The following is a 22,637-nucleotide window of genomic DNA, read 5'->3' as shown; positions in this document are numbered from 1 at the left end:
TAGATATGAAATTATTAACGTTTACAAAATTAAGATAAAGCTGATGAATTTTACTTTTCGATGCCTTAATTACAGAAGTAAACTGAATAGTGATGATAGATATGGTCTGTGCTGGGTAAAATCAAAGATCGTTATTATTGCCAGTTCGATAATTAGCAGTAGAACGAATTATGAACGAACGGTATACGCATCAATCATGGACTCAACTTTTTCACGGATGCTGGCTACGTATATGCATATTAATGTATGTTTGGTTAGGAGAGCGTATCCCAGTCTGACATGATGGACGCTACCGGAGACGAAAGTTGAGAAGGTTGTAACGGCTTCTGGCACCGTATGTCGGATTTCCATTCGACGAGAGATGGATGGCCCAATCCATGGAACATTGATCACTATTAAATTGCATATACCGGTGAAAAGGTACTGTATGTGACAGTTTAATATATCGCAAATATAATTATAATTGCGTCTTCAAACTTATCTCTGATGATTGTTTTATGAGAATATTTTCGTTAGGTACAATATTCGACTAATAAATGGGAGAGTAACTCCTAACGCGAAATGTGAGTAGAAAGTTTGACAAGCTGCCACGCGTATAACGCGTCGAAACAGCATTGTCCATTATTTACATGCGGACGCACACGCTCAGGTGCCGCGTTCAGGAGTCTTCGGAGAGGCAAAAGTTGCGAGTCCGCGGTAGCGGCGGCGGCGGCGGCGGCGGCCTGGCCATCAGGTCCGATTCGATAAAAGATGGATGATCCAACCGACGGCCGTATAGTCGATCGGTCTCCGAGCTGACGCCTCCGAAGATGAAATGCACCCTTGGCGACCCCAGAACCGACCCTAAGCCCCCGTACACCCCGTTTCTTTCCCCTTTCCCCTCTCTCTCACTCTCGCGATAGCACTTTGCCAACCGAAGGCATATTTACGAGAGAGGAGCGTGCCCCGTGTCAGAACGCACCACCATCCCTTGGATATACGCGATTTGGCATACAAATTCCATCATATGTAACCCGGAAAAATGTTTATTGGTCCGGCTAAGGGTTATTAGGTCCGGCTTCTAGTTGATCTGCTTAACGTAACCAGTCGTCTCACGTAGCTCTATGAAATTGGGTCCACCGAGTCGAGAGTGAAAGCATAAGTCTTCTTTACAACCGACTACTCTGTACTTTGCATTCCACACGACGCGGCTTGGAGGCCGTCCTTTGGAAAGTTGCAACGATAAAAAAAGATGTTATTGTAGTGAAGAGAAACAAATCGATATTACGTATAGAGATGTTCTCTCCCGTGAATGATTCAAAAGTTATTTAATTTATATGTATGTCTTTTTATCGTTACTATCACATACAAGAAAATCAAAGTTATGCGGTAGTGATAATATGTGTGCGCTTGCGAAATAAAAAAATAATGAACATACGTTAATGTCTATTTTTATATTAGACGAGATGCAATCCGCGAGATTTCGAGAGAACGCCATTTCGTGAGACGCGAGAGAATTTATAGGAATAGTCGAAGAAGCGGAGAGTGTGTGAGAAAGGATACGAGGTGAGGACGAAGGATCTCTGGTTTCCTCGCGGGGTTCCCGCACGGCGGTGGTCGTGCCGGGGAACAGCAGTACATTATTTCTTGATGTCAAATAAAGCAATTAGCATGTGCCCTGACCAGGGTCCGCAGGTTCTAACCCGAGTAATCTCGCCGGGGTCCCCGGCGTGTGCGACATCTTCATCAGAGAGACGGACCCTCCTCTCTTCTCCTTTCTCCGCCACTTTCCCGTCCCGTCGCCCCTCACGCCGGACGATGGCGCGATCACGTGACTACTCTGCACCCTCGGAGACGAGGGGTGCTCGATGCTGCGGAAGAGTGAGAGCACGGATCGACGAGAGGAAGATGGCCGCTCGGTATAAGGGCGAGGGAGAGGATTGGGAGGAGAAAAATCAAGGGGCGGGAGAGGGGGGCAAGAGAAGGTCGTGTCCACCGAGTGAAGGCGCTTCCAAGGGAAATTTCACAAAGGCTGACCCGCTGGTAATGAATGTTATATAACCCTTTTAATGCTTTAAGCCTCTTAGATTTTTCAGTGCGCTCTCGACGCGCACGCCTCCTTCGTTCCCATCCCTTCGCCTTTTCTCCTGGAACGAGCCAGCGGCAGAGGTAGTTCACGGTAGAGGGGGTGAGCGAGGAAAGTCATGCCCCGGGGTAGGTAATTATGTGGCGGACGTAAATTAAGCTTGTTTAGATTGGGATTTTTATTAAGGTCTTTTATGAAAGAGAGTGCCGCCACTAAATGGCGCACGGTATACACTCCGACACCGGTACTCTTTTAAATGCCACCGGAGGAGAAGCCGCAACACGTTTATTTCATGACTAGTGCTTGCGACAATGAGATTTAAAAGTCAAATTTGTCAGGAATAGCCATATCTCACAAAATCATATTTTTTGTAAATAATAATTATTACCGCGTATTATTTAAAATTGAAAATATTACGCTGTTAAATTATTAATAAATTATACTCAATTTTGACAATATAAAGAAAAAAAATGGTTTCTTTCTAACTTGTTACAATCCTTTTAGATATGCTGTATTAGACTTTATTAAAAATAATATAGATGCATTACAATAATTCTTGCAACATTATGGCAATCGTGTGTACAGAGAGCAACAATTCAATAGAAACTCCGAACTTGCCCAATTTCCCCAGGACTGTCCCCAAGGAAACAACGATCGGGAGATATATCTAATAGCAGCATAGGACGTACGCACTGAGGAACACGGAACAAATAAGTAAGGATTAGTTTAATCGTGCTTTAGGAGTCGAACGTTACGTGTTTATGTCGCCATTCCCTTTTTTCGAGGGAAAGAAAAAGCTATGGACCGAGTATACGACCGAGTTTACGAACCAGCGATAATACGTAAAAAGATTCAATTGATATATCGATATATACTTAGACTTCTGTTAACAATCTATTTTCCTTAATAAACGTCAACATTCACGATAATTATTATCTTTTGTCTAGTAATAAATAGTCCTACTTATCAATCCCAATTCATATAATAAATTTGATAACAATGCTCTGTAATGTACTAACTTTGAGTACATTTAAGTATCACCAACATTAGGTGCTATTCCAAACGTAAGCGTGTCAAAATATACAAAAATATATAACTATCAATTATTACTCTAATTTGTTTTACTCGCGTACATCGTGCGTAGGCATGTTAATTCAAACATGTCCGTAACGAGCATAGCGCTACGTCAAACAGCTAACTGCTTTCGCACGAAGGCACTGAGAGCGAACTTCGAGAAGCAGTTCGCAGGTACAGACGGTTAGCTATACCCAGTGTATATGTATACCTCCGAGCCGGTAAACGGAGAACGAAGTTCTCGGTGGAAGTTTAATTCAACTGGACGGGCAGCCGGGTGTAAACGCTGAATGATTTGTTGCAAATCGAAAGCGCCCCCGCGAGCTCGAGCCCGAGCTCGAACTTCAACTTCCTGCTTGTACGGCTTACTTTATGCAGCGTTGTATCGCAGCTACCGGCTATCGAGCGGCCATCGATATATCTTTATATCGATATTTTATAAAGTATATTTTACAAAAGAAACTATGTGTATGTCCCGAAAAGTAGAAAAATATATATATAAGTAGTTACTTTCTTATGTATAATACAATAATTTTTCTAATTAAAATAATCTTTTTCTGTTATAGTTAAATTGAAATTTGCAAAGAATTTACTTTTATAAATTTCGCACAATTGAGAATATACATTCTACTTTGCATCTGCTAAGGTTAATTATATCATTCTAACTTATTATATCTCACTTTTTAAGACTTATTTTTCATTGGCTATGCAATATTGTAAAATAATGAATGTTAACGTCACAAAAATTATCTAAAAATTATCGCGGAAATATCGCACCTATATTTCTCTCGTAATATTAATAAATTAATGAATCAATAATAATTAAAAGGTGGCACGCAGCCATTATCACAGACTGCACGAACGTTTTTTAAAGTGACGGTTGGAAGGTAAAGTATCGAACATCGAGATCCAGTGTCGATTTTCCCGGGTAGTTTCGCGAAGCTGGGCATGCTCGCTCGTTCTCTCGATTAGGCTTTGCCGTCATTAAAAGTTTATAAAGAAGCCGAAGTACGAAGCGGGCAACGATGTGCTGGGGGGGAGGTGGTAGATGGTGGCTTGGCAACCCCAGAACGAAAGCAGAGGAAAACCGGCACGACGGAGCAAAAGAGACAGAAGTCTGAGAGTAGAAGAGAGAAAGAGCGAGAAGGATGAAGAGAAATTCCAAGCAAGTTTTCTCATGTGCGATGCATAATGAGGAAAGGCAGACGGCGTATAAAGAGCCTACAAATGAAGCTCACACACATACACATACATACACAAGTTATACATGTATTATACATTAAAAGCAGATACACATAACTCATCTTTCTCTAACACATCAATGTAAACTTCTCTTTCGCCATAAAAAATATTTTTGAGAAATTTTATAACGTTGCACTATATCTCTTGGAAATAAAGAAATATTTTTTATTCTATTGTGACATAAAATTATTAATTAGCATGCAACTCGCGGAATTACTTTAATATTAATATTAAATAATCAATTAATATTGCTTTATAATAATTTCATTATTCTTAACAATTAACATTGTTTTAATTATTTATTACCTTAGTTATTTACTAGTATATTTCAATAAAAAAATTTGAAAACTTAGAATGCTATATGAAAATGAGTAAATTTTAAGATTGAGAGTTAAAAATTGATTGTCTCTCATATCCAAATAGCCACTATCATATCACTAGCCTAAAAAAATGCAAGACGTGTGCATTATAAAACATAATGTATCTTGAGTACTGTATAATTCTTATGCACTGGTATAAGATTTCGTTGATCGGTAGGCATGTTGGTAACTAAAGATACGAACACGCAATGCGAGTTGTGGTGCACGAAAACCAATTAAAGGTGTTAGATCGATCCTCCCTAGTAACTGACTTGCTAGGGTTCTCGATGAAAGCCTCAATCCTCATTTATGACACTATATTCTTTTTTCCAATTTATTAGTATATGAAAAAATACTAAAACTATTTTAGATCTTAAATAATAAGAAATCTTGCATTTTAAATAATAATAAAAGTATTGACGGATTACATTTTATCGTAATTTTTATGTATTTGTATTATAATTATAATAATCCTCAAAAGGTCAAAGAAAATTATAAGTATACTCGATGTGTTTGAACTTACCTTGTTCATGATTTGGCGGGGATACTCCCGCCTCGCTAGGGACGGCTCTGCAACAGAAAAAACGTACTAATTACTCCTCTGAAGTTTGTAGAACCGTAGAATAACAAATATTTATAAGCTTAGGTAAATAAATATCATTATTTACATGTATAGTATGTAGATAATTAGTACATTCTGCTTTCTCTCAATGCGTGAAAATAAGTGATATAACGTATATATATAAATTCAATAATTCGTTCACATAGATTCCTTAGCGGACTGTGAATAATATAAAATAGTAAATTTCACTTTTTAATATACGTTTACTGCGTGACATTGAGCAAGATTCAAGAGATTTAACGGAAACGTAATCGAGAAGATATCCACTCTTTCTGTATTTCACATCCGTTCTCAACCCCCTTCGCCGCGCCTTATGACGCAAGCTAATGCACGTAGGGTGGTCCTTGATCGCGCAGCCGAGCCCCAGCCCTTCCTCTCCTTTCCCTTCGATGGGTACCACCGAATTCCCATAATCTAATGAATGGCCTAACCCCAATATCCTCTTGGTTCAGCTTCACCGCCGCCCACCCTTCATATACTATCGTACACGTACCACGCATGTAAATATCCTTGCTACCCGAGTGTGCGCACTTCAAAGTTCTTTAAAATTCTGCATCCGCCAACAATAATTGATTATTTTAATGCAATCGCGACTACCCTTACTCATGATTCTTTTTAAATTTCGTCAAGATAAGAAACAATTGCAATCAAAAGCTTTTAAAAAATACAGCAAGTACAAATCAATATCAGAAAAATCGTGGATATTAACGATTTAAAATTCTATTCAAGAAACGTTGAGCTACACTTTTGCGGAAATAAATAAAATTATATGCAGCAATAAAGGCAATTTCTGAGGCATCCGGCATGTGCGTAAGAAGCATGAATAGGGTATATACTCGCGTAGGCTAATTGCGCGTTAAATAGGGGTGAACTCGATGGCGAAATTCTTTCGTTTAGAAAATGGACCGGACATGAGCCGGCAGCAGTCGGCGTTAATCCCGCGCGGCAGAGTAAGGACGCGCAAATGTGTTTATCTCGGGGAATAATAAAAAGGGTGACCTGACGTTCGTGACGCCAGGCGATCGCAACGAACTCGGGAATAATGTCTCGGACACAAGGCTCGTCTGCGGATTTGCCCCTGCCTCTACCACCAACCATCCCGCCCACCCTCCACCCCCTTTCAACCTCCTCCAACCTACCCTTATACGCGTGTCCGCCGCAGATTCAGACTCCTAATTAAGACGAGGGTGCGAGAGGGGTTTCAGGGGTTTCTGCCGAGTTCTCCCCTGAGGGGGCAGGGGATAGGTGGCGGGTGTATGGGTAGAAGGAGGGTTTTCCCGAGGTAAGGGGCACCCGTATCGTGCCGGAGGGGTAAGCCAAGGCAAAGGGGGTAAGGAATATTGATCACGGGACCACCACGGCGGCGAGGCAAGGACTGCCCGCACTCGCCCTCTGCTTTCATCCACCCACCCTCTCGCCATCTAACTCCAGCTTTCTCCCGGCGCTCTCTCTCTCTCTCTCTCTCGCTCTCGTTAACTGTCTCTCACCTTCTACCTTGTTTCCGACATCTTTCGCCGATCCTCTCACTCTGAAGCGAGCATGGACCGGGCCAGACTAAACCACCAAACGCCAGATGCGTGAAATCAGTCGGTTAGAACCTGCCCCGCAGCCTTTGCAAATTATTGACGCTGAAACCGCGAGGCAGATGATGCCTGCGCGCTGTTTCGTAGTGGACTTTGAATGAAGAGAGCCGGTAAGCTCAACGCTCGAAGAAGAGAGCAAAGTAAAAGCTTCTGAGATGAAACTTCTTTGTATAAACTTACCGATATAATTAGTCCGTTCGATCAAACGTGGCACATCGCGTAGGTAGTGATCTCGTTAAGATAAAATATTTTAATATTGGAACCGAAATGGCTATAAATTTTCGCACACAGTACTATGGATCTATAAAATATACGATTATATCTTGAGCCCTCTTGCCATTTAATGAAACATTTCGGTAACTTTGTGGAAACGCCTTCACATCGTGACAAGGTTTACGAAAGTCGCAATAAGACATGGCCCTCCTGAAGGGAATTTCTGACGCTGGAAATCCGAGTAGCCTGACGAACTTTGACGCACACGCTCGGCCGAACAAGATCTACGCTCTAGACGTGTGCAGCGTTCTCACGAGTTTTCGAGAGAGATCCTCTCGAATAGCGTGGAGAAGGAGTAACTGACTTGGCTCGTTTCAAAGACGGGGACAGAAGACGGGGGTGAACAGGGGGGACCAATGGGTGGGCTCGAGTTTACACGACGTAGCGACTCGTCTTTCTACCCGTCGCCTTGCCTTAATTAAATCTCTAGACCCTTCCTGAAGAACCCGCGGACCTGGCGGGAAACTAGAAGAACCGCCTCCCTTTCTCGCTCTACAATTCACTGCGGTAACACGTCGGCTTTCATTGGTCCTCCGCATATCACTGCAAGGAATGCGCGATCGTAGTGACCGCAATATACAGAGCTTTTTCAACTTGCTTAGTTTATTAGCTTAATTTGTTATATTAAAATGTCTCATTTTTTACAATTTTTACACAAACATAATTTTTTACCTTTATATTTTATTTTATAAATTTATTTTTCTCATAGAACATTTTCTTATAAATATCATTACTGGATAATAAATGAACGTTGCTGCCATTATTTAATAAAATTAATTTTTATATTATAAAGCAATTCTCAATTATACTTAAGAAAATAATTCTAAAACTGTAACGTATTTTATTTTAGGTTCTCTGAATTTATTCTCTAAAAAATGGATATAGGTACAATTTGAAATATTATTCTGTGTATAAAATAAAACTTTTTTAATTAGACATAGAATAGTAGAACAATAATTCGTTAAATTTTTGTAGTGTGTACGCTTCTAAGGAACTAATTTAATTTATACAGATATTTTTGGCAAACAAATTGTTTTCATTCTGAAAATTCTCAATGTTGATGAAAGCCATCCGTACGAGCGGCAAATTTCTGCAACGTACAAGATATTTTCTCGCGTATACTCTATCGCCATGCTGGTGGCTTCAGATACCGTTATTTGGCGTTGTAACGAACGTCAAGGGCGACCTCGACGAGACCGGAAGAGACCTCATTGTCCAGAGGCGGGGGCGCCGATAGGGAGGGTGCGCAGCAGCGGCAGGCAGCCAACTCAAACTTTGATATGGTTTCCTAAATAACCAAGGCGACCGATACCGCAGCACGATAGTCCTCCTTCCTCCGCCTCCCCCTACCTGCCACCCGTTCACCGCCTAGACCGATCTGCGGTGGTCCGGAGAGGGTACTGTAACTACCGCCGAAGCATATTGAAACCCTCGCACCAACGGTGACCCGACTCGCCACCCCGGGTAACCCCCACCCCGGCCAATCCGCGACCCACCGTTCAGAACCGATACACAGACTGCCGTCCGTGCAAAACTTGCGGCATGAGTGCGTTTGTCATTTCGTAGGTAAACGTTACCAACTCGCGGCGCAGGCAGTAACGCCCAACGTTTTCATAATGTCGACAGGTAGCGGTTAATTCGGGTGCGGAGTGACAGGTAATCTGCAAGAGGACCGCGAAGATGGAAAAGGAATGAAACTTGCAGAACCAGTGGTCCTAAAGTCAATCGCGTTGAGTTTCAATAAAGCAAAATATTGCAAATTGGAACGACTAATATGTGATTAAAATAATAAATACCATATAGCACACAATGATATGAAAAGCATAAAGGAAAATCAAGTTATATATTACCAATTTTTCTTAACTTCCTTATTTTTAAATATGCTCAAATAAAAACTTGAAACAAAATGTCAATGTTCTTATATATTGCATAAAATATGCTATTTTCTCCTTTCTGCATTAAGAAATTAAGATCTTTAATAAATAACAATAACGGCGAATCATCGGCAATGCGCTTAAACTAAATTCTTGATATATTTTTAATAGTTTAATATTATTTTCTTCAGCGTAATCAGATAAGACCAGATGAAAAGTGGACAAGCAGATAGTCATCTAGTTTACAATTTCTTCCCTGCTCCAGGCCACCAATAGACGCGATGCCTGTATCTCAGGGCTGGCTGTTTGTCCACTAATTAGAAGCTAACAGCTGAACTAAAGTTCCGAACTTTAAAGTTTCTTGCACTCGCGGAAGCCTCTTGCTACCCATTCAATACCTCCTTTTCGAGGGTGGTAGAACGGCCGCCCTTTGAGAGGAACGACCTTCCTCCTTACCTGCCTAGCCGTCCACCTGTCTTCCTCTCTCTATTCTGTTGCCCCGGCTACCCCGGCTAGCGTTAATTACTAATTAATTGTTTCGCGTGTTTGAGTTTTAAATGGATAAGTTAAACAGCGCGTAAGAGCTTCCGACGTGAGCAAGGTGGTACAGCGGCAGTCCACCCTTCTTTTTCCCCTCTGTCCGTTCCTCTCGCCTCGCGTACGATTACCGTACAAACAGTGTACTACCGGTTAACGAAGTTAGGATGACCGTGTTAGGGAGGGGGGAGAAGGAAAGCAACGCGCTCGTTCGTTTATTCGTTTTTCACCCCGTCATCAGAACACCGTTGCCTCGCTTCGCTTCGTCTCGCCTCACCTCGCCTCGCTTCGTGCCTCACGATGTAATATCTCCATCACGACGCCGAACCATCGCCAGCGCGTTTAAAGTTACGTCCGATCCGACGAATACGGATGTAACTTTCATAATATAGCGACAACGTCAAAAGTTGAAGCTAGTTCTCATAAAATCGCGTAATACAATATAGATTTTACGGTTGAAATATAGTCTTAATAGAGAAGAGTTCATTTCTATTAAGACTTTAGTATTTCCTTAACGAACATTTGTTTAATTACTATATGTATATAGCATATATTGTACTTAATTAAATACTGTTTTAACACGCAACTTGTCACAAATAAAACTTCTTCGCGTGATTCCTCGAGAAAAATAAGTTCTGTTTTTATTAATTGAAGCATTTTATTTTGGATTGCCATTCCTTGACCAAAAACTTTCATGAAAAACGACTCGCTCGAGAAACTTGTACCATTACAGTGCAAATCGTCTGACGTTGATCTGAAGGCAAGGCACACCGACGAAATCGTTTTATCCCCCGTGAGAGACGCACCCCCTACCCATTGTAATCGGAGCTCAAATAAAAAGTCGTAATGCCAGATAAAACATCCCATTTGTCTAACGACGATTCTTTTCTTCGCTCCTGGGAATAGTGTACCGTGCCCCCCTGGCGAAGTGGCGGAAGTTAAATCGGGATGGTAATCATCTTAAACACCATCTTCACAAACACCTAGACGCTCCTGAGAAGATATCCTCGAGTTGCCTAATTCTCTCGTAATTGAGACGAATCGGTAAGAAACCAGCAGGAGAGAAAATTGATACCGGAACAGAGAGGACAGTGATTACCGGAAAGAGCATGTTTACTAACGTACGTTAAGTATAGCTCCACATTAATGACTGTTATCTTCAACGATCCTCTTCGAGTGTACAAAGCAAATCAAGTGAAAAAGTAAACGAGAGAGAGAGAGAGCGAGAGAGAAAGTGAGTGAGAGGATCTGAAATAAATCAGAAATAATCGAAAAACACGACAACCAAATTGACGACTGTTATCGACTGGCGTCGTCGTGGGTGGTGACGACAACGCGCCAGAATCGAAAAAGCGAATAGGGACGAGAAAACGATGGCACCGAAGGAAAGGGAGAAGCACGTCGGCAGCAAATCGGTGTCTTAACCGTCCGACGGGGGACAATTATTTAAGCGAGCGCCCAGCGTTGCGCTTCTAGCGTGGCATCGCTTCACGTTAGCGCCCAGCGAGGGCACGCCGATGGAGAGAGAGAGAGAGAGAGAGAGAGAAAAGCGAGAGTCCGGGGGCTGTTAATTGCCGGCTGTCACGGGCACGCAGTGACAGGGACCACCGTCGACGAGGGATTGCCCCGTCGAAGCCGGTGCGAGCGCGCCGCTAAATTCTCCTTTCGACGGAGAAAACGTGCAAACGCGCCACCGCGGTGGACGCGCTCATGGGAGATAACTCTAACCAGAAAAAGGGAGAGAAAGAGGAGTAGAAATTCGACAAAGTCTTGGAAAAAGACAATATTCGAATATACTTCAAATGCACGAGTTAATACGGGCAACTATATAAAATATTAATTAATCTACACAAAACCTGCTCATTTCACTTTGCTCATTTAAAAGTCAATGAGACGATATTGAAATATGTGCTGTTTATTTATTAGTCAGTTTTACGCAATTACTTTTATATAATTACATGACATTTAAAAAGTCTAAGAATTTTAATCGCTGAAGGATACTTCAGCATTTTACAATATTTTTAATCCTTTGAAAGATACTTCAACATTTCGCAGTATTTTTCATATCACTACATTCGTTCCGATATTTATCATTTTTATTTCTCTATGGCGATCAGAGGGAGCAAGCAACCGAAGCTCTCGCTCGGACGGTCGCTGTAATTTGAACGCCGACGTATATTTATTCGGCGTCGCAGAGGAAGAGGACTCGCGCAGAAAGCAGGAGAGCTCGCAGAAGTAGCGTGACGACGCGACGCTAAGAGCATTAAAGAGACGTTTTCCGCCCGACACTTAGGTTTTCGTTCCCGCGCCCACCCCATAGATTCACGGCCTATCGGCTTAGCGCACGGCGGGTGGTCTCAAGCCACCCTTGGCTTCGCCACCCTGCATCGTCTTCCGCCCGGCACCTCAAGGTAGCAGCCAGCCAGAAACGCGGCTGGTTACCATCGCGTTGCTCTCCTTCTGGGAAATATTTTCGTAAGTGTAAGAACTTAAGTACTCGGGCGCATACGCGTGATGAGCCACCTTGATGAACAGTTCTTGGTCCATGGTATCCTCTCCTTCCAAAAAGATGTAACATTGCGCGTATATGAGTCTCTGAAAGCTTCTTCTTTGTAAATAAAGCATATAAACAATGAATTTATTTCATTTAATAATTAAAGCTTAATCTCTCTCTCTCTACATAGTCAGTTTCGTTATTAATCTTTGTCATTAATTATTTATTTATTAAACGTAAAAAACCGTGTCTTTCTAATTCCATCTATGACTTTAGAATCACAGCGAATTTGAGAATGCGCCTATTACTATGTAGAAGAGAGTAAGATAGAATTGAACAAATGACTACCAACATCGCAATCCGTATGTAGACCAGACGAAGAAACATTCACAGACAACTGCGATGAGGGTCGCTTTAGAGAACACTTCATCGTACAGCTCCCGTACACCTCGTTCTCACGTAACGTTTCGAAGCGAGCATTCTGAAAGGGTCGAGGGAGGAAACGTTGCGTCGGCGGTGGTGAATTATCAGCTAAGAGGAAATTATGGAAATAGATATAAATCGAGAAGAAGAGCGCCGGCGCGACTGTTCGCAGGTAGGTGCAGCGAGCAGCCAATAAGCGAGTCGCTACCGACGAAGAGCCCGATGTGCCTTTAAATAAATGGAGCTTAAAAGCCAATTTGGAATGTAAAGATCTATCAGCATAAATTAAACATGGCGCGGTTATATACGGAGAGGCAGGGCGTGAGGCTTGTCCTCCGATTTTTGGAGCCGGTTTAACCAATATCCGTCCTCAAGACCGACAATTTGCATCTTCCTATCTTCAGAATAATTGTATACTTAATATCACTGTTCTTGTACCAGCAAATTCATATTCGCTACGATCCTCTCGTTATATAAATGCTTCATTTTCGTTTAGAGAAGAATTAATTTCTTGACAATTTAATTTTCTATATTAAAAAAAGAAACAAATTCCAGCATTAAATAATTATATTAACAATTTAATTCTAGTTCAAAATCTCCGAAGGGGATGAATCTCAAATTTAATAGCGTCAAAGTAAGCGATACCTCGGGTCAAGTGCGGTCGATTTAGCGGGAAATTTTTTGTTCCGTAGAAAAACGTAAGGGTGGGATGGAGCCATTGAGGGCAAGTCGCGCGGAAACATCGGAGAGACGAACGAGAAACGCGTGGAGCGCGAAGGGCGTAGGGCGCAGGGCGGAGGATTCGCGAGTTCGCGTCATGTGCATCGGACGCGACGCGCGAATTAACAACTCACGCGTCATATCGCGCATTATTATCCGATATTTCGGGCTGTATATCGGCGCGCCTTTACCCCTCAGTCGAGAAGAAGCGAAGGCGCTCGAGTTTACACGCAGAGTGCGTTACCGTGCTAACACGGTAACGAGCAGGATGTGGGGGGGGACTATCGCCGCCAGACGAAGGCGAAGACATTGATTCGATGTGTTCATTCTCGTGTACCGTGAGTCGTTAATGTATTTCGCCGATCGCCTACGGTGATGTTTCTTGAAAACAGAAGATATTTACGCTATATTCGATACACATATCCGGAAATGTCTCGCATCATTGTAATAATAGTGATTTATTTTTCATTGTAAAGTAAAATAGTGTTGTTACTCATTTTCTAGAATTGCGCAATTTGTTATGTAGTATATCATTCCATCAGACAACTGAAAAGTCTATAAAATTAATTTACAGTATCACAAATCAAAAAATCGTTTTGATCATATTCTTTCTTACTTTTAAATGGTTAGTTCTCTGAGCTGTTTATCAAAAATAAATTGAAAGTAAAGATTTTGAGAAATACGCGTAAAGTATTTAATTTTCGGGTGCAACACACAAGACAATACAATTCAATTTATTGATTAATTCACGCGTACACAATTTATTAGAGAAATTCTATAATACATTCGAGACTTCAGTTTGTAATACATTAATTTCCTAACATTACATCTACAGCAATTGATTCTTTATTGCTTTTGTATAAGACAAATTTTCAACTCTATAAATATCCTCGACAGCTAAAACTTATTATTTTGTAAAAAATGTCTTAGCCCGTACACGAATTAAGTCAGAAACGTTGGCATATTATCAAACTCATTCTGTAATATAACTTGCCGCGATGTCACTGAAAATATTGATCGCTAGGAAGAGGGCGAGACGAAAAAGTCGCGTCACGACGAGGAGGAGGCGGAGCAGTTAATGTTACGTCGAAGGTGAGCGCGTTGAAAAGGGTTGATTACACGAACGCTCCGTGCGTCCAACGGGTAGAACGCGCCGCCGGGCCACGCCGGAAGGATGCTGCTGGACCATGCTTGTAAGCAAGCGGCAACCCGTTCGAGGGCCGTAGGTAGGCTCGGGGCAAATGGCAGCGGGATGATTGATCGCCCGGCTAATTGGATGATCGATGACTCAAGTTCATCAGTGGCTGTTCAGCTCCTGGCGAAGGATGCTTCGCTCGCACGTGAGCGCCCTGCTGCCCCCGCAAGATGTACACATGTATATATATGTGTATATATATATATATGTGTGTGTGCCTATGATGCTGTATACATGTGTGCGCGAGAACATGTACGTATTAGACGTCGCGCGAGGAGAACGGGTCAGCAACGTCTCCGGCAAGCCTGGAAACTAGTCTATATACTGATATTTTACACGGTCATTGCGTTACTTTTTCGTCTTTTATCTCTCGTTAAACTACATTCTTCTATAAGTTCATGGTCTCATTAGATCTATACAAGTGCTTTGGACATACACGATATCGTAGAAAATAATTGTAGAAAATACTGTGCCTTTTTCTATGGTAATTTATTTTTGCGACACGTTACGTACACCGTATATGAAGAATATGAGTATTTAGACCTAATGCTAAAATCGTTCTTCTGAAGAATTTGAAGAAAATTTCTTCTCGTAAAATATTGATTGTAAGTCGTTTTTATTCGCGAAATGTTTAACACTCGATATATTTATAGGAAAATAATTTCCAAATTATATCTTCATAGTAAGAGTATAAATTTTAAAGAATCCGGAATTTTTGTAAGAATCTAGGTCTACTTGTATTCGAGATTGGCGCTCAAGACATGTAAGATTTTCAAAATGTCTTATCACACGTGCAAATCCCGAAGGAGCGATGTCCCCTCAAAGTAATGAATTCACAATAGGATTTAGCAAAGGTGCGAGCGGGCTAGCGCGCAAGTTCACGCATAGCATTCGTCTGATATACGGCCGACGCGTGAATGCAAATCGGCGTGTAAATCATGCGAACAATGTCTTAATGTCCCGGTCATACAACGCCCACCCGAGTCAGAAGACAACGGCTCCGGTAGTCTTCGGGTGGAAGGAAAGGGTGCCTTTTCGGATATTCATAGGGAAATAAATTAGCAGGCACGCGCGTCACGAGGGGACCATTATTGATATCTATTTTCTTGGTGGATATTACTCGCGAGTAGCTTCTATTTCCCTATTGCGACGAATGTCGCGTGGCTTTTAGCATGGCAATCGACATTCACAGCTGCGAATTATTACAACTGTTTCCATACGCGTTTGATATATTTATGTGTTAGAAATAATATAAAAAATAAATAGAAATTTTTAGATATATGTATTAATGCAAGAGAAAATGTATGTTATTTTATAATATAAAAAGCTTATAATTTTTAATTTATATTTATTTGTCTATCCAAATTAAGGAAGAAAATAATTTGCGTTGTCGGAAAATATTAATGTGATTGTACTATTTCATCCATTAATATTATAAAATTCATATAATATTCAAAATTATGAAAATTTCTTTTGTTTTATATAGAATATTAAAAAATTTCTAATAATTGGATTGATGTAATACATTCCTTCCGTTATCAAGTAGACTCTTGGGAACAGATAGAGAATTGAAAAATGGCTATTCAGCCTTCTCGTTTATGCCATTTAACTTGCAAATCTTCCTGCCGAGTCTGCTGATACCCATGAAACATATGTGGAAAGTGAGAAAAGTCTTAATCCCGCTTTTCAGGACGGGCGAGGGAGATAGAAACGGAAGGGTAGAAAGAGTGTATAAGAGCAAGAGAGCGGAGCGTGTGAAAAATTCGTAAGAACAAAGGTGGCGAGAAATCCATACCCCAGAGGTCGAAAGCTGCGATTTCTCGTGAAGGGTGTGCCAAAAAGAGTAGGAAGCGTTAGAGTGAAATATCCGTCCGAGTAGTGTATGTAAAGACATAACACTTGTCTCTCGACGCGTTCTCGAATAATTGTAAATAATTGTTTCATCGACAACGATACTTGATTTATCACAGCTTCCATAAACTACTTACTTGAAGTAGTCGCAGGATGACTGATAGAGATATGCATAAATTAATATTATTCAATAATTTCATTTTATAACATCAATTTATCACATAATTTACCAAAAACGTATTTAATATCGTGGAAGATATAATTACGCATGTCTTCACAAAGACATTAATGACATAACTTTAGAAGGACGCAAAGAATACATTAAATGTACAGAAATTCTCTTCTATGATAACGGAAGAGGAGAGACAAGAGAATGAGAAGTGTCATCATAGTCGGTTACCGGATAGTTTAACGTCGAGGTGATTGTAAAAGTCCTTCCTACCAGCAATGGCGTTCTTCTCCATTCAACCTTCAGGAGGGATGTTTAGTCGGTTTACGATGATGATACGATTCCTTTTACGCCCGCGACAGGTTCATCGCTGGTAAATCTGAGCTTCTTTAGCAACGTCCTCGTGCTCATCGTTTCGAAAGACCAAAGATTCTGTGACCGATAATCGCTCGCATAAAATGCCACCCTCGTGGCGAATATCACTCTTTTGCACAAAATTATACAGTGTCGCAGTTTTGGGAACGAAGTCGCGTCGTTTCACGCATCACCGAGCATCTTACGACCGATCGTTACTGTAATTTTGTCGTCGAATATCATATCTTAATCGCGGCTGATAAAGAATCTCCCCCGCTACTTTGGTAAATCAACGATTTAAGACGTAGCATATTTTTTGCAAATAAAAAGAGCAAAGAGTGAAAAAAAAAAACAACTCCCGTATAATTAATAACAAATCAAGAATCACAAAATCTAGCATAAAAATAAAGTTACATCTATCTAAACTTAAAATTAGAAAAAGTACAATAAATGTAATATATTAAGAAATCTATTTAAATTATAACATTGATATTATCTGAATAAAAAACAAAAAAAATAATTAAAAGAATAACAAAAATATAACTGTTTTCTCTCTTTTTTTTTACCCTTTCTCCCTCATTCAATTTGACAAATATTGTCGCGAATGTTGAAATATGAAAGCCAAAATAGGAGGAAGAAAAAGAGAGTCTCCCTCGTGCGACATTGCGACTATCTAGACGCGATTCGTTTTTATGAACGGCGTCTTCGTTGCCCTTTCTTTTCCGTTTCTCTAAGTTTCGTAAGACTCTACCGTAACGGTTCTAATTTCCGCTAATAAATCCACGAGTGCAACGAGAATCTTCCCTCGATACGGAGATAATCGTATTCCCGCTTGTGAAATGTATTCGCTGCGCCCTCGAGGAACGTAAGGATATAACGTTTGTGTACGTTGGTAGATTTTGCATACGCATATATGGAGTGTTCTTTGCGTGTGTGGAAAGTACGTAGCGGAAAGGGGCCAGAATCAGGGAGGAAGAAGGTGACGTAAGAAGACGGCTAGTCTCGCAAGAGACGCGCCCTGCAAAAACAGATGTAAAGACACGGGAATGCCGCTCTGAAGGGTCAGAAAAGAGGATTCAGACGGTTGTAATCTCAGCTCAAGGTGTCGTTTTGCTTCTTAGCGTCCCACTGGACATCGAGACACTTGCGAGAAGAAAGCTTAATATCCTTTCGCATCTCAGTTGTGTATTACAAATTGCGAGTGTCGCAGAAAAATATTGAAAAAAATTATTAATCTAAAAATTAAATAAGAAAATTATTAAACCATGTGTTAAGGCAGAATGTAATAAAACGTAAGTTAAGCAAATTTAAAAGTTATCTTAAAGTCTAACTTATTAATTTTTATTTTTTCAAGTTACGTTATTATATTCTAATTCTAATTAATAAATAAGTGTTTCAGAATGGTCACATACGAAAGATACAGATAAAATATTCCTTATATAAATAGAAAGCAAGTATATATATTTTCATTTATTACATGTTTTTATTTAATTATATCGTGTTTTGTATCCACGCAAATCTGGTTTATCACGATATTTTTTTTTAATAAAGGCAAAATAATTATTATTAACGACCGGTGTATATTACATGCATACAAGAATAAGTCCGAATTTGCGAACAAATGAAGAACGAGTTTCCAAGATCGTTGAGAGAACGAGGGACGTAGACAATTTTGCACTTGTAAATAGGCCCCGAAGGGAGGAGCATAAGTAAATTAGGCCGGTCGAGGCGAAACGTTCTGATAAGAATCTTTCCCTCGGCTTTTTTTAAAGGCTGACTCCGGGGGAATTGAGACGTCATCACGACGCTCTTCCTCGTCCCCGGATTTGCGCCTTCTTCTCCGTCCCCCGTTGGCGCGTCCTTCGAGAGCCGTTTAATGCCAAACGCTCGCGCCTCGTCCTTTGTTTCGCCTTCATGAGATTTTTAAACAGCGCGAAATGAGCTTCGCGGACCGGAGAGAGTTGAGAGAGAATGGGTCTCGAACGATTATCGTTTCATCCGTCGTCGCTTTAATTCCCTCGCTCTGCCGTGCGAAATTAAAAAGAAGGCTTTTGCGATAGTCGCATTCCGCGTACTGCGTATATATAAACTGTAATTTCTACATTATAACATTTGAAAAAAGAGTTCTACGGGAGTTGTATAAAATATTATTGCTTGTATTTATTTGATACATAGTGTGAAAAATTCAAGAGAGATAATGATTATTTTATTCTTATCGAAACATATCTAGGAGAGGCAGAGGGTGGAAGCTAAGAAGGAAGATGCTGAGAAATCGAGGCATTTGTATCGTTTTGTCGTACTTCAGCGTCGGCACGCGTATCGTATAGCATTGCATTATTGCTTTTATGGCCAATAAAAGGAAAGATGTCCCGGTGAGGCCAGGCCGATGGTCCTCCGCAACAACTGTCCCCTCGATTCCTAAACCGTTCCATCCCAGAATCGCCCCGCGATCTTCAAACCCCCCCGTCTACGATAACCAGCGGCCGTTATTGCCACCGAGTCGTTCCTTCGGTCATCGAAGGTGTCGCGATTGGTTTCGTGTTTGCAAGGAATATAGTCCGGGGACTCCCCGACCCAGTTAACCGTTCAGCTACCCCACGGGACACTAAGATACAAAGAATAATACCTAGAAGATTGTCTGAATCTTTGGAAATCGTAAAAGCATTTCTAGAAAAAAAATTATTGCAAAGTTTATCTATCAGAGAATATATTTTTGCGATTCGATTTTATAATTAATATTCGATTCGATTAAACAGACTATCCAACCGTTTGAATAAATTTAGAATCAAGTCCGGACAACGTCGTCGTGTATTTCTGAGAAACGACAAAAAGAGACAAAACTGCTATCATTCTCCCTTTACGTTTTATGACAGACTGTATAAAGTTTTGTTGACTAAAAAGAACACCGGTAGGCGACTAAGGCTTTGTCGTCAAGGATAGACGCCAGTCTTTCTTGCAGACAGTAAAGCTCGTCTTCTCTCTAGCGCTAGCTACACCGTTGCACCTACAGGCAAAAGATAACCAGCCCGTCCTCGAGCCATCAACCTCCAGTTCCTCCTTGGTTGTCCCGAGCGACGATATATCTCCCAGCATCCCCTTTCGCCGTCCCTGTCACCCTCTCCATCCACTCCTCGCGGAGTTCCGATGCTTCCAGGAGGGTGCACGATGACACTCGGTTACGACATTAGCGACGTTTCCCACACCGTCTACGGGTCTACTTCGTCAATGTCAAAGCGCAGCTCTACCCCATCCTCTCCCGTTCGCAAGCGACTTTTCCGCAGAATAAAGTTTTAATATTTATATAACAATGCACGAATTTTAAATTTTATAATACATGTAAAAAGAAATTGCAATCGACAAGTAATAAGATTGCTGTTTTAAATTCTGCAATTATTGTTGTTATCTCTACGTTTATTTTTCTTTTCTTTTCTTAATAAACATTTTTTAGCAAACACACTCGCTGATAAATAACATTTAATGTTATTTTTAGAATTACTAAACGTTAAGAACACATTCGCAGATAAAATTGTAGAAATTCAAAGAATTTGGGTTGACCCGTGAAGTGACAATATAGTGCCGATTTCGAAATTTCGAAATTTAAATAGGTATGTATCGGGACGAAGGAAAAAGGAGAGTCCCATGTGTGGTGAAACTCCCAAAACAGAATTCTGGTAGCGCCGGTTGATTTACGCGACTTCGCTCGAGGCGACTAGCGTCGCCTCGTCCCACTTCTCGCCACCGTAATAGTACCATTCTGATTCCAATAACCATGAATCTATCAGACGTCAAAACGCAATCTCCACCTGAAAGCGGCCTGCCTTCGGCCGTGCGCCACAGCGACCACAAATCTCGCGGTATCTACAACCGTATATCTTATACTTACGGCAGCACATGGTATGCAACACAGATGTAAAAGAGCTGACGGACTCATGTGAGAAGACGAAAAAAAGGGAGGAGCAAAGAGAGGGAGAACTAGCAGAAATGCGAAAGAGGAAAGGAAAAAAAGAAGAATCGTGCGAATAGAGGAGAATAACCCTCACGAATTTTGTTCGACGTCGGCAGGGGTGAAGAGAGAGAGAAAAAAATCCCAGCGAGATTGCATCGAAGAGGAGAAAGTTGCAAACTCGAAAACTTTCGAGCTCCTATTATCTCCGACGAGACCACGGTCCGGCATCAAGGGAGTTGTCCGGTATACCCCGATCTCTAAATACTCCACCTTCTGCGTCCTATCGTCTGGGTCGAGAATTGTTCGGCAAAGTTGAAAAAAAGAACGGCAAGCACTGTCACAAAACATTCGTCTGTGTACGTCGCAAATGACACGATTGAAATGCATAGTTTAATATTATATATACATTCTTTTAAATACTAAATATTAAACCTTTTTTCTACCAATTTTATTTTACATTTAAGATCTTTTTAAATTTCTGGAAAATTTCTTGCAAGCATTATTCCAATTAAAGAATAATAATTATTATTATTCTTTAATTGTAGATAAGAAAAATTATCTTTTATCACACTTGTCATATCATACTCAATCGACCTCATTAAGATAATATTTAAAGTAAAATCTAATTGAATCGCAGCTGATTTTGAGATCGCCCGCAACAGCCGTTAATTCAGAAAATAAATGTAGAGGGATCATATTATTGATGAACTTTTCAGTGAGCAAACTTATCGAAATTATCTCGTGACTTCGTGACGTAACGAAGAAGCGCGTCGCTCGTTACGAGCGCGCGAATGAGGAATGGTGCCAATGACAGTGCTAACGTCGTGCAAATGAATGCACGCCGAGACTTTGACACGCGGTAATTTATCACGTCGTCTTACCCTTCCGCGACGTCTACGACGAACGACGTCGAGTCGTTCTGCGAGAGGGCTAAACGAAAAATCCGCGCGCGCGGTGACGGTGATTGGGACAAATATAAATAAGGCAATTGAGAACCCTCCGATCAGCCCTTCAGTCTTCCACGCTCGAGAACAGATGTAACCGCGACTTAACGGATCCCGGTAAGCCCTTGGGAGTATACGCGTACGTTTGACAATTCGTTGATGTTGGCAGGTTCGGGTTATCGCGATAACTTTACGTGAAAAATTCCGCGGGATCAGTCTTTCCTCCGAAAAATGGCGGAAAATAAGAAGAGGAATTCCTCTCTTTCCGGCACATTTGCAATCATATAGATATCTATATATATGTTACTGCTTCCTTGTAACTAAAATTCATTAATATTTTGATATTGTAAACTGCATGCAAAATTTATAATCTTTATTTAGCACAGATGCTGAAATAATTTCTCTTATTGTTAGAAGAAAACTGTATAGCCACATTTTGTTTGATATATTTGTGATTAATAATGTCTTTAAATTGCTAGTTTTGCGTATATTGTTAGGCAATTATGATATTATAAAGACATATTTACTTGTGTTACTATGTGTATACCGTTTATGCTTAGATTTCATAAGATCTTTTTAGAAATACGTAAAATACTTTTCAACGAGCGATCAAAAATAACAAAAAATTATTATGTATTTTAGAATTCTCTAAACATAATACACATTTGTCCATGTCTGCTAACAAATTCAGACAAATTGTTCTATGACTCAGAGATGTAAACCTACCCAAGACCTAACGTACCCAGACTTAACCAACAATTTGACATTGTGAAAATAGTATCCCAACGGAAACGGTTCCACGATAAATGTGCACGCAACGGTGACATCGCGAGAAACTGCTGCTTCGTCTCCGCTACTTTGCGTGTCTCTCTCTCTCTCTCTCTCTCTCTCTCTCTCTCTCTCTCTCTCTCT

The 22,637-nt window shown here is 40.8% G+C and overlaps 1 protein-coding gene across 7 annotated transcripts in view; it reads right to left on the bottom strand.

Annotated features, from left to right (window-relative positions):
- The window catches only part of LOC112457463 (AF4/FMR2 family member 4-like), a 155,297-nt gene that overhangs the window by 60,043 nt on the left and 72,617 nt on the right, over positions 1–22,637 (bottom strand). For all 7 annotated transcript variants that reach the window (XM_025020540.1, XM_025020543.1, XM_025020548.1 and 4 more), the window contains exon 3: positions 5,264–5,310. In XM_025020540.1, coding sequence (XP_024876308.1) covers positions 5,264–5,272 — 9 coding nt within the window. In that variant the 5' untranslated portion in view covers positions 5,273–5,310. The remainder of the gene's footprint in view (positions 1–5,263; positions 5,311–22,637) is intronic.

This window comes from Temnothorax curvispinosus, unplaced genomic scaffold (assembly GCF_003070985.1).
Source record: "Temnothorax curvispinosus isolate PA1 unplaced genomic scaffold, ASM307098v1 QBEX01007781.1, whole genome shotgun sequence".
In the NCBI taxonomy this organism is placed as follows: domain Eukaryota; kingdom Metazoa; phylum Arthropoda; class Insecta; order Hymenoptera; family Formicidae; genus Temnothorax; species Temnothorax curvispinosus.
This window is presented reverse-complemented; position numbering and strand designations above follow the sequence as displayed.